The 12490-nt window shown below is 44.9% G+C and overlaps 1 protein-coding gene across 3 annotated transcripts; it reads left to right on the top strand.

Annotated features, from left to right (window-relative positions):
- The first annotated feature begins 116 nt into the window (after positions 1–116).
- mios (missing oocyte, meiosis regulator, homolog (Drosophila)) lies at positions 117–12411 on the top strand. 3 transcript variants are annotated; one of them, XM_034612299.1, is made up of 12 exons: positions 117–222; positions 1318–2185; positions 2305–2794; positions 3247–3345; positions 3430–3684; positions 5546–5715; positions 6281–6346; positions 6523–6681; positions 8008–8160; positions 8978–9182; positions 9429–9558; positions 10828–12411. In XM_034612299.1, exons 2-12 carry the CDS (start codon positions 1367–1369, stop codon positions 10916–10918), a joined length of 2637 nt encoding a protein of 878 aa, XP_034468190.1. In that variant the 5' UTR covers positions 117–222; positions 1318–1366; the 3' UTR covers positions 10919–12411. The 3 variants fall into 3 exon arrangements, with proteins under 3 accessions (XP_034468190.1, XP_034468192.1, XP_034468191.1); XM_034612301.1 differs by lacking the exon at positions 117–222 and adding an exon at positions 238–504 and having other exon boundaries at positions 1316–2185; XM_034612300.1 differs by lacking the exon at positions 117–222 and adding an exon at positions 843–860.
- Positions 12412–12490: the final 79 nt, after the last annotated feature.

Here is a 12490-nt window from a genome sequence, read left to right as displayed (position 1 = left end):
TAATATAATCTCTGCTCCTCATGTTATTTTCCTGTGTGGTTAGTGGCGCCCTCTGGTGGTGAACTGCCTCCAAAGCGCCACCGGAACTTCTGTCGCAGCGGACTCCTGTGACCGCCCGGACGTGTTTTGGTGTGACACACAACAGCAGCCTGGCTCCAAGTTGTCGGACATGTGTGAATCCGGTGGAAACGCGTCTCCCTCTCAAACTGTGTGTGTGTGTGTGTGTAAGTAACAAACCGTCTCCGCGTTGTGAACAACCGTGCACCCCCTCAGCTGTTAGCTTAGCCGCAGTTAGCTAAACTCTCCCGTTCTGTGCCGCCCTGCAACGCTTAGCATTAGCATTCGGCGAGCTAGCATGTCAACAAACTTTCACCTGCACTTCGACTTTGTGGATTAGTGTAAACAACGACTCGTCTCCGGACTCACGCGATTGTTTATTTATCCTTAATCAACTTTTCTCACGTAGAAACGTCCAGATTAATGTCAACAGTTTAAATAGCTTCTGCGAAAACGTCACTTTAACATGTTTATAACATTTCTGAGGTTGTGTCGTGTCCACACAGGTAAACACTGTTCTTCTTATAGAGTTAATACAGATGTTTTATATTCATGAAGCTAATCTACAGCCTGCGTCCTTAAGTTAGGGTTTAAATCTAAACTAAAACTGACAAGTAAGTAGATCAAACAGACAAATATCATCATCTGTTTAATGTGAATGTGTTTTAAAACTTTTGGAAACTTTGACATCGAGGAGAAGTTGTGTAAAATGTAAAAGGAAACTAGGAAACCCTAACGCAGCTGGGCGATAAAACAATATCACTAATTATTCGATATTAAGCTTTATACATTGAGTAAACACAGTGAGTATATTACTTACATTTTTCTAAAATGTTTTAAAAGGGTTCAAATAACATAAATTACAATCAGGTCAAAATAGCAGCTTCTAACGTCCAATGTTCCACTTTTGTCACTTGCAAAAGTTCATCTCTCACTTTTTACCAAATACAGGTTAATCTGCATGTCACACCTGATCATTAAAGATGTGTCAAGGTGTTTTTAAAACTTTCTAAGAACATGAAGACAACACATTTTGTTTTCAGTGTCAAAGCACATGAACACACCGGAATCGGAACAACAACTGAGGAGCACACGAATTCACAGAGGATCCAAAAATCAAAATCAGAAGTTGTTTGAACCGTTTATACACTTAGATATAGTCTATATGGATGAAAAACCTGTCACAAACAGTAGTTTATATATAGATATATCTGGTAGTATTTATCAGTGTGTTTAAGTGTCAATCTGCTCTAATCCCAGGTTGCAGAAGGCCGATTCCTCTGAGATCCTTCTAGCTGCTTCTTAAACCATGAGTGGCTCAAAGCCCGACATCCTGTGGTCTCCTCACCACCCCGACCGCTATGTCATCTGTGACTCCGAGCTGGGACTCTACCGCATTGGACCTGTGGGCAACGCAGAGACCAAGGCGGGCTCGCTCCCTCTTTCCGGGGAAACTGCTGCTACTTTACTCGCCATTAACTCTGACACCCCGTACATGAAATGCGTGGCCTGGTACCCGAAACACGAGCCAGAGTGTTTACTCGCTGTCGGCCAGGCCAACGGCAGAGTGGTGCTCACCAGCTTGGGCCAGAGCCACAACTCCACATGTAAGGAGCTCGTGGGGAAAGAGTTTGTTCCCAAGCACGCCCGCCAGTGTAACACGTTAGCCTGGAACCCCGTGGACAGCAACTTGCTGGCGGCTGGTCTGGACAAGCACAGAGCGGACTTCTCTGTCCTCATATGGGACATCAGCAGTAAGTTTTCCCCGGAGGCCAGTGTAACAGCTGAGAAGATTCGTCTCTCGTCCGTGGACTTGGACTCGAGCTCAGTCGTGACCAAACCGCTCTACGAGTTGGGCCAGAACGACGCTTGTCTCTCCCTCTGCTGGCTGCTCCGGGACCCAAAGCTGCTGTTGGCCGGCATGCATCGAAACCTCGCAATATTTGACCTGAGGAACACGAGCCAGAAAACGTTTGTCAACACCAAGGCCATCCAGGGGGTGGCGGTGGATCCTCACTTCCATGATCGCGTGGCTTCCTTCTTTGAGGGCCAGGTGGCGATCTGGGATCTGAGGAAGTTTGAGAAGCCCGTGCTGACGCTCAGTGAGCAGCCGAAGCCCCTCACTAAGGTAAGGTTTCTTTTAGCAGATATGGTGATGTTCTTGTGAGATTCTGAAGATGTACAATACTGGCACATTACATTTTGTTGACAGAAAGCTGGTCATTAATTCGATTATACCGTTTTCAGGTGGCCTGGTGTCCAACGCGAACCGGCCTCCTGGCCACGCTCACACGTGACAGCAACATCATCCGTCTTTACGACATGCAGCACACCCCCACTCCCATCGGGGACGAGACGGAGCCCACCATCATCGAGCGCAGCGTGCAGCCGTGCGAAAGCCAGATCGGCAGCTTCGCCTGGCACCCGTCCTCCCAGAACCGCATGGTGGTGGTGTCGGCAGCCAACCGGGTCATGACCGACTTCACCGTGTTTGAACGCATCTCGCTGGCGTGGAGCTCCACCACCTCGCTCATGTGGGCATGCGGCCGACACCTGTACGACTGCGTGGAGGATGGAGTTGACGGAGTGGAGAGCGTGATCGAGAGGGACATCGCCACCAAGATGAGGCAGAGGGCTCAGTCCAGGTACGGCCACGACACGGTGCAGGTGTGGAGGAATCACCAACTGGCCGGAGGGAGCGACCCCCAGCTCAAGTCTTTGTGGTATGACCTGTTCTATATCCTTCACGACCAGGAAGTGGTGGAAAAGACAAAGTAAAGCAGTAACTCAATGAATGATACTAATATTATACTAGTTACCGGACACTAGTTGTGATGGTTTGGTTTCATTAGTGAGCCCTATGCTCATATGTGCTTTAGGACTATTCTGCTGATGTTGCATTTGTAGAAAGATACAGTGAAAACTTATATTATTTAGTTTTCCACAAAAGCTCATATATTTTCCATATTTTCTAGTCATAAATCCTCATTTATTCTAGAAAGAAACTACTTAATTCTTCTTTAAACAGCCCCAGTTATTGTTTTTATGTTAAAATGTAAAAAACAAATGTCTGGATTTGTTAAAGTTCCCCTCAGGAAACAGATTTCTCCTCCTTTGATGCAGTTTGAACAGTAAAAACTCTGCTGCTTGATCCGCCGTCATCATTATTCCTTAATTTGTAAGAATCACATATGAAGCAGTGTGCAGAGGACATGGAGCTGAAGCTGCAGGGGAACAAACAGACGCTTGTTTACTCTGGGATCAAGAACATCGTCAAGAGCAGCTCAGGTAAGAAAGTGACACATTTGAAAACTTGGATGTGTCCTACATTAATGTACAAGGCAAAATGTAATCTGCTGTGTGTCTTTCTAGGCACAACAGAGAGCCGCAAGTGCTGGAGCGGCTCGGACCGCCAGACGGACGTGCCGCGCTACCACAGCGAGGAGCGCAGCCTCGCCCTGCGGCTCTGCGGGTGGATCAGCCGCGGCCCCGAAATCGACGTGGAGACCTTCCTGCGCTCGCTTGAGCAGGAGCGCGAGTGGGAGCGGGCGGCGGCCGTCGCTCTGTTCAATCTGGACATCCGGCGGGCGATCCAGATCCTCAACAAGGGAGCCACCGCTGAGAAGGGTGAGTGAGCCGACAGGACAGGAAGCAGCTGTGTGTTTGAAGTGTTGACAGGAAAGAGGAGTCAGATTTAAAACATCAGAGTTTATTGTAGTGCTTCCGTTTTATATTGAAATTTATATAACCTAATTAGGACTGTGGCTAGTGATCCTTTCCTAGATTCATCATTTCTAGGTCAAGAAAACATCACAATATTAGAAAGCATAAGAACTATAACATGGATAGCATGAATCTAACTGTCATAAACCTCAAAATATGCAATTTACTATGACAAAAGTCCAAGAAAACCAATAAATTATCATATTTGACAACATAAAACCAGCAAACGTTTTTCACTTCGACACGAAAAATGATTCAAACCATAAATTATCAAAACTTGAGCAGATTTATTAACTAATCTTTGCACTAGTGATGAGCTTCGTCTCACATGTTCTGCTTTATTTCCCTAAATCAAATTCCTTTGAAAATGAAGCACAAAAGATTCCAACCGATTAAATAATCACAAACTTTGAAATGGTCTATTTTCTCTGTGACTGACTCGCCCATTGTTCCACACTTCACAGTGATCTGCCGCCACGTTGTTGTGGTTCATAATGTCACGCTGCTTCAGGAGGAAATTAAATAAGAAATATTTATAGCTTGTGTCAATTCATGGTTCCTGCAGACGTATGAAAAACCAGTCTCATGATTTTAGGTCATTCAGGTCGTGAACTGCTCAGAAATATGTTCGTCTGCAACATAAAGTGATTTTAATTCCTTGATTTCTTACTAATATTTTAACATTTGTTGCCGTGAATAAAAACATTTGTAGAGGGATTTTGTCTGTAACAAGATAAGTCGGCGAAAATCAAGTTTATTACCAAACAAAATTATGATTTGGGGGAATTTAGAAAATGTGTCGGCAGCAGCAGGAGAAGCTTGTTTTTCACACTGAGCGTCAACGGAGCGACGAGTGAAGCCTCCTGTTTACACACGTCTCGTCTCAGAAGAATTCCACCAATGTGGGTCAAACATTTTTCGGCTGTGTGTTCTAATGAGGGTTTCCTGAGCATGAGTGATGGGCTGATTCATTAGATGAGGTGTGTCAGCAAAACTGTCTCAGCAGTTACAGTGGGGCGGGGGGGGAGTTTCTGTCTCAGACAGCAGCTCTGAGTTCATGAACTGAGGAGTTTGCGATTAAGGTTCAATTTCCTTCTATAGGTCCTGTGGGTGTTTCACCTGTTCTCTGTCTGTTTGAATTAGATGAGAAGCTTAATACCACTCATGTATTTCTGTTATAGAAACTAGAGTCTGACAGATAAGGACTTTCGGGGGCGGATGCCGATACCAATACTTTTATGACAAAGAAATGCAATTGAGGCTGGATATTTTACAGTTTAACCATGGGCCTTATTATATATCTATAAATAAAAAGAAAACACAAATACAACCAAATATGAAGAGCTTGAATTAACTAAATGTTTAATATTTCTATGTCAATTCTAAACATAAGTTCACATCTTCTCTGCATTATTTATTCTGTAAAATAGACAAATTCATATCAGCAAAAAATGTGAAAAGCTCAAATTGGACGATTTTATCAGCCAAGCAATAAATCGTAGGGCTCTAATAAAATTGAGCTTAAGCCAGAAGATGTTCAGCTAAACTCAACTTTTTGTGTAGAATGGTTATCTGCAGGACTCCATTAGTTTCAACTGGGTGTTCCTAATAAACTGAGTGTAGAAACAAAACTAGGTCACTGTGAGCAATAGTCTCAGAAGCTCCACCCTCTTGCTCCGTACGTTAAAGTCCCTGCAGATACTAAATACACCCGTCTTCTTCTTCTTCTTCTTCTTCTTCTTCTTCTTCTTCTTCTTCTTCACAGGTGACCTGAACCTGAACGTGGTGGCCATGGCTCTGTCAGGCTACACCGACGAGAAGTCGTCCCTGTGGAGGGAGATGTGCAGCTCTCTGAGGCTGCAGCTGAAGAACCCCTACCTCTGCGTCATGTTTGCCTTCCTCACCAGTGAGCCCGGAGCCTACGATGGCGTGCTGGTACTGCAACTCTAAATGTCACCAGACTTTTTAAAAGCCAGTTAGTGAATAGGAAGAAACTCTTCTCTCACTTAACTGTGGCTGTTTCACTTCATACAACATGTTGTCAACACAGTGCTGAACAGGCAGGTGAGACTCCAGTCGTCTCAAATCCTCTGGTGCACAGGAAAAGATGTGTTTTACGTTTTCCACCATCAGCCCTGAGAGTCATAAAACACTTCACCGAACATGAACCGCTGCCCAGAGCGGAGCGGCGTGTGCTTCTGCTTCTTCCTCCCTGAGTTGCATCAGACTCTGGCCACCAGCTGCTGTCACAGATATTTATCTCTTAAGACCTTTCCCTGGCCAAAGTGATGACTCCACAATGAGAACATTGAAACACTTTGCGCTTATAGACCGTAAACAAGCTGATTGGTTTCCTGTTGAAGTGGGTCAGAGCAGAGGAACCTTAAATCACGAGCTCCACATTCTATGAACTGAATATCATAAGCACATTGTAAATTTAAACGTTTTTGATTCAACTTTTATCCAAAAATGACACGAAAAAATGAATTCTCTGTTTCAGCACGAGAGCAGTGTCGCTGTTCGGGACCGAGTCGCCTTCGCCTGCATGTTTCTCAGCGACACACAGGTGACAAACTCCACTTCTAACTTCATTCAAACTTCTAACTTCAGATTATGTCCTGTTAATGTAATGTTGAAATTCTACGTGTGCCACACCCTGTCCACACCATTTCCTGAAACTGAATATTCTTGGAAACCTCTTGACGTGTTTGAACTGAATCTCTCTGGGGAATGTGGTTGCAGCTGCCGCGATACGTCGACAAACTGACCAATGAGATGAAGGAAGCGGGCAACCTGGAGGGCATCCTGCTGACGGGGCTGAGTAAAGATGGCGTGGATCTCATGGAGAGCTACGTGGACCACACGGGAGATGTCCAGACCGCCAGCTTCTGCATGTTGAAGGTACAAAACACCAAAAGACTATTTCTTTTTCCCAAGTACTCATAAGCACAAAAAGGAAATGGATATTACTTATATTTAAGTCACCAACAAGAGTATTTTTATTCTAAGAGAAAAAACAACCTTGACTTATTGTGTGGGGATAATCTATCAATTAAACCTGTGCTAATGTGAGTACAATTATTAGTTATCAAAAGCAAATCAATGGGACAATTTACCTCAGACGCAGTTCTAAGTCTGTTTTCTAGTTATATTTTTTATCCTGAGATATTCAAAACCATTCCCGTCACCACTCTGCTGACGATACGAGAAACAAGCTGCCCCATGAGAGCAGTGCAGGGTGAGAACTTACAATTCAACAGTCCACAGCCTCACTGAGCTGCAGGAAGTGACTCAAAACACAAGGTTGATTGAGTAACTTAAAGGAAATTACTCGAAACTCTCTGTGAGAAATCAGTGTTCACACTAAAACGTGTGTCTTCATTTCTCAAATGTCACAACTGCCCATACCTTCCATCTCCTTTCACAATACAAAGCAAACCTCACTGGAGTTTGCTCTCATGCATTTGTTTCTCTAAGGAAATAAAGAATTTAAAGTCGTGGAACAGGTCTGTAAGTTTTCAACACGCTTTTGAAAAGCTTTGTTTTTCTGTCCCTCTCTCACCTGCTCCTGAACGTAGTACTGCTGTACACAAGGCAGCCACCTGCTATGTAGCAAAAGCATATACTTTACATTCATATACACGTACATGTACACATTCCACCGGAGGGATGGGTGCAGGAAGGACGAACTTTATGGAAGCAGGCTGCACTTCACTGTTTTCACGGTGGCCACAGATCCTTTAACAATGTCTTCAAATGTCTTCAACTCAGTTTTACCAATTAAAATAATAAAAGTTGCTTTTTAGGCACGTCACCACCGAAGCTCTGCCAGACTGATGAAAAATTAGTATTAGTTCTGGTATGTGCTGCATCATTGGTCTGTTTCTGGTTTTCTAAACATCCTGCTAGCTAGATTGTGAACATGTGGAAGTTCCAGTTTAAGGATAAGTGGCTTGAAAATTATGAATATTTAAGCTGGTGCTTTGCTTTAAGTTCCTATAAAGCAAACGTTGGACAATGGGTGGAACAAGAATATTTTAACTTTTGATGTTTATCTCTGTTGAAAGTTTGGTCTTAATTTCAAGTGGTATTCAGGTATTAAGGTCCTGAAACTTCAAATTTTACTTCCTTACAGCTGTAGACATTGATTTTGTGTAAGTATACGTTGACAGATACAAATATTGAATGGTCCTGAGCATAAAGAAAACCTCTCTCTCTCTCTAACAGGGCTCCACAGGTGATGTGTTGAAGGACCCTCGAGTCCAATGCTGGATAGAAAACTACCGCAACCTCCTGGATGCCTGGAGGTTCTGGCACAAACGGGCGGAGTTCGACATCCACAGAGGAAAACTGGACCCCAGCTCCAAACCGTTAGCCCAGGTACAGGATGTCAGGGGAAGGTTTTTTAATGTCTGTAGTTATAAAACAATTCAGAGATTACGTTTTTGATGAACCAAGGTTTCCCAGGGAATAACTCATGGATCTTGATGGCAAAATAAATCGGGTACATTTCGAGGACTTACATCTATGACCGCAATTTGGTTTAAATGTGTTTACATAAGGAGACTGTGGGGCCTTGGCGGAGATCTGCGCCATTTCACAACAGGAGTAAACAATTATTAATGAAAACAAGTTGCAGCCATAAATACTTGTCTTTGATAAACTCAGCCATTATAAGTTAAGTTGATGAAACAGTTTTTCCATTCCTGTTTGTTGTCAGATCTCCAGGCTCTGATGTCTATGGTCTGATATCACTGCCCTTATAGCAAAGTAGAGGGAATTTGTGCTGTTTATTGTAGCCGACGTTTATATCGACCAATCTGAAGAGCAAGCAACCAGCCAAACACACAGCACCCATAAGCCCTGACTTTTAATTCTTATCATAAAGCATGCACTGAGTTTTCTTCTTTACTGCTTCACACACACATACTTATCTTCAATATACTTTTATTATAAAGCTGAATATTACAAATGGGTGATTATGAGAACCCTGGCACTGCAAACACAACCTGGCACTGCCTAACATTCCAATAACCACCGTTAAGCGCGCTGGGATTATTGCTGTATTATCTAATACTTATCTCTCTCTCCCCTAAAAAATGAAATCCTGACAGCTGGCGAGCATGTGCTTGTTGGTTCTACCTTCATATCCGCCGGCTCTTATCAACCGACCTTTGTGTTTGTTCTCGCACGGCAGGTGTTTGTGAGCTGCAACTTCTGCGGGAAGTCCATCTCCTACAGCTGCTCGGCGATGCCTCACCAGGGCCGCGGCTTCAGCCAATACGGCGTCAGCGGCTCGCCCACCAAATCCAAGGTGACGAGTTGCCCTGGCTGCAGGAAGCCGCTGCCGCGCTGTGCCCTCTGCCTCATGAACATGGGGACACCTGTGTCCAATTGCCCAGGTAAAGTGCCCCGTGTGTCAACAGATGCTCAGCTGACTTTACCACCAACAGGAATCCTCTTTGAGCAGCTTGAGTGGCCATAATACCTAACTACGCATATGCAGGGGAGGATATATGGACTTTGATCAACATTTACCTGAGAGTGTCAGTGCAGCAGCCAATCATCGCTCTGATCCCACTGATACCTGCCAGATTTTATTGATTGTTAATATTGACTCATGGATGCATATTTATTCTGTTCGGCAGGAACAGGGAAGTCGGACGAGAAGGTGGACTTGACGAGGGAGAACAAACTGGCTCAGTTCAACAACTGGTTCACCTGGTGTCACAACTGTCGCCACGGCGGCCACGCGGGCCACATGCTCAGCTGGTTCAGGTGCGACTCTCACACGTGTGGATCACTTTTAGACACATGTGGACGTGGTTCACTGCTGTGGTCTGTGGTCTGATTCTGAAACCAAAACCCTCCTGCCCCTAAAATTAAGCCTGTAGAAACTAAAAGTAGAATTTTGTATATTTGTTCATGTCATATGAGATAAATTTATTCTCCCCATCAGTAAAATTTTAACATTTGACTCTTATCAAAGATATTAAGGGATTTCTGAAAATGATCGTCAACAGTTATTCCTGTATTTATTACAGATCTGTTAATAAACTCAAAAGTGAACACATGCTGTTCCCAAGCATTTCTCTCTGATATAATTGTGAAGATATTCTGTTGATCTGTAAAACATCTACGGCTCTTATGTATAATACCTAAAAACTCCTCAGTGAAATGTTTAAATACAACTAGACCCATGTTCTATATATTTGTTGACTTGTGTACTTACATCATCCAAAACGAGTCCAACAATGTCTAAACCCAGAGAAATCCCCCATTTTATACAAGTTCGCCATTAGGTTTCATCATATCTGCTTCACCCAGCCTTTGCTCGTCTCTGCTGTATCTTCTGGGACAAACAACATGATGACGGATGAAAAGCACACAGTCACCCAGTCGGCTGTTTTCCCTTCCACTGCTTGTATTGGTCACTCATATCTGATCATGACTCATTGGCGTTAGCTGCGTTACGTGAATACAACACTTCATCCAAGAACATGATTTGCGCTTGAGTCACGTCTGGTAGATTTTCCTCTGGAATGGTGGTGAAGACACAACTCCCATGGTCCATCTCTTGAGTTTGTTTTGAAATCAGAGGTCCCTAGTGTTTTAAACGTTAAAGTAGATGTAATGCTGGAAAAGTGTGATTTTCTGGTGTAAACTGGTTTGCTTGGAGGCGATTGTTGCATCACCTGTGAGAGTAAAGTTAGTCAACCCTGTATTTACCTAATGCAGACAGAGGCAGTGTCAGGTGGAAGTTCTATCCTTAGTTTTATTTTGTGGTTTGTTGAACTTTGTGGGTACAAGCTTAAGTACAAATACAGACATTTGACCCATATTCCTACAAACCGACAAAAGCCCCTTTTAAAAACAGGCTCCTAAATTAGTTCTTTTATATTTGCAGAATTATCAGTGAATAGAAGGTGACCTCCTCTAATCTTGTGGGTCAAAATGTACCAACTCCTGTGATATCTGTAGTTTCCACGTTGCTTGTTGTCTACACGTGGCTTCTCTCTGAACTCACCTCCGTGTGTCTTTCAACAGGGACCACACAGAGTGCCCGGTGTCGGCCTGTACATGTAAATGCATGCAGCTGGACACCACGGGGAACCTGGTGCCTTCAGACAGCAGCTAAACAGGAGCAGCCTGTCGGACTCTGAAGCCAAACACCAGCCCAAGGCCGACCAGCGCGGGTTCACTGCTGCACCCGCCGCACCGACAACTGGGCAAGGGACAAAGGGTGACGGCGGCCTCCCTCTTCGAACGCGGCTGCTGCAATAGAATTAAATCCTGTTACGTATAGTCTAGTGAATGTAACGTGGTAACATAGGCCTGTGCGTGAAGAAGGGAGGCAGTGTGTGTTACTGATCTGACTAACTGACACAATCACATAAAGGGAGCAAATGAAAACTCACTGCTTTGCTAATCAAAGTCCCACTCAGGAGAAATACACTTTAACCTGAATCAGGCTTGTTGATTTTTATTATGATCCATTGGAAACAAATATTATGAAAAGTCCACTCACGCATCAGGTTGTAAAGATGTGAACACAGGTGCCAATATGTTTTGAGCTATATTTTTGTTGCTTGTGTTTTAATGCGCTATTTAACGTCTGCGTTTGTCGTATGAAAGGATCTTCACATACCTCATGAAAGCATTGTTCAGGGTGAGGGATGGTACCCCGGGTGACGAGGCGGCGGGCAGCGCACAATAACAAAACTCTCTTGCTCTCTTCATGTTCCTCTGTGCCACTGTTCATCTGGCATTGTGCGGGAGGGCTTCCAGTGCGAGGGGTGGTTTTTCCAAGGGAGGGGGAGAGGATGCGGAATTGGAGAAGGTCGGGGTGGCGGGTGAGGGAGGAGGAGGAGGCGCTGAGGGAGGAGGAGGGAGGAGGAGGAGGAGGGGACGGGACGGGAGGGTGCTTCTGTATTCAGCAGCCCACTCCAGGCCTGTGGCTCATGAAAGAAGCTCCCCAGAAAACAGCAGCTGCTCGGCACTCTGACAAGACCCTCCAGATTGTCCCCCTCATAAAGAACCTCAGCTGCCGGAACACTATTGACTCAAAGAGAGGGCGAGAGAACAGACAGCCTGAGCCCCGTGAGCCCCCCCGCCCCCCCGCCCGCCTCTTACACCCTGTGACATACACAGACTTGCCCTCTCTTTCTTTCTCCATCTCTCTGGTGCCCAAATTGCACCCAAAAGCTATGCATACCACACATCAATCCGAGGATGGGCGCCGTCTGTGGGGGGACCGCCGTGTGTAAGCCGCATTGTAAATGGGTTTTCTCTCTTTCTCCGCCACCCTCCCCGCTCTGTCACTAACCCAGGGAGGCATTGTAAGTGAGAGGCGGCCTGCACCAGAGCTGGCTAAATCACTTAGTCATGGAGTAGGGAGGAGGGCGCAGGACGGGGGGGCGCACAAGAGCTACTGTATGCTGCTTTCACCAAGATCTCTTCCCGGTGTGGGAGGTTTTATAGGCCTGCGTGCCCTTTTGTGAACTATTTTGGAGTGGAGCTGACAAATTGGCGAGCCGTGTAGCGTCCCGAAAAACAGAGTGGCTGGAATTTCATCCTTTTCAGTGTTTTCTTGTGTTTGCCTTTTAAATAAATTCCGACTGACTAATTGGAGCACTGCTGAATGGGGTGTTTTCCATACGTTTGCATGGTTTATTTTTACATTATCATGTTTCGTAGACACAGATGGCGC

The sequence above is a fragment of the Hippoglossus hippoglossus genome, chromosome 16 (assembly GCF_009819705.1).
Source record: "Hippoglossus hippoglossus isolate fHipHip1 chromosome 16, fHipHip1.pri, whole genome shotgun sequence".
In the NCBI taxonomy this organism is placed as follows: domain Eukaryota; kingdom Metazoa; phylum Chordata; class Actinopteri; order Pleuronectiformes; family Pleuronectidae; genus Hippoglossus; species Hippoglossus hippoglossus.
Note: the sequence above shows the minus strand (reverse complement) of the source record. Positions and strands in the feature narration are given on the sequence as shown.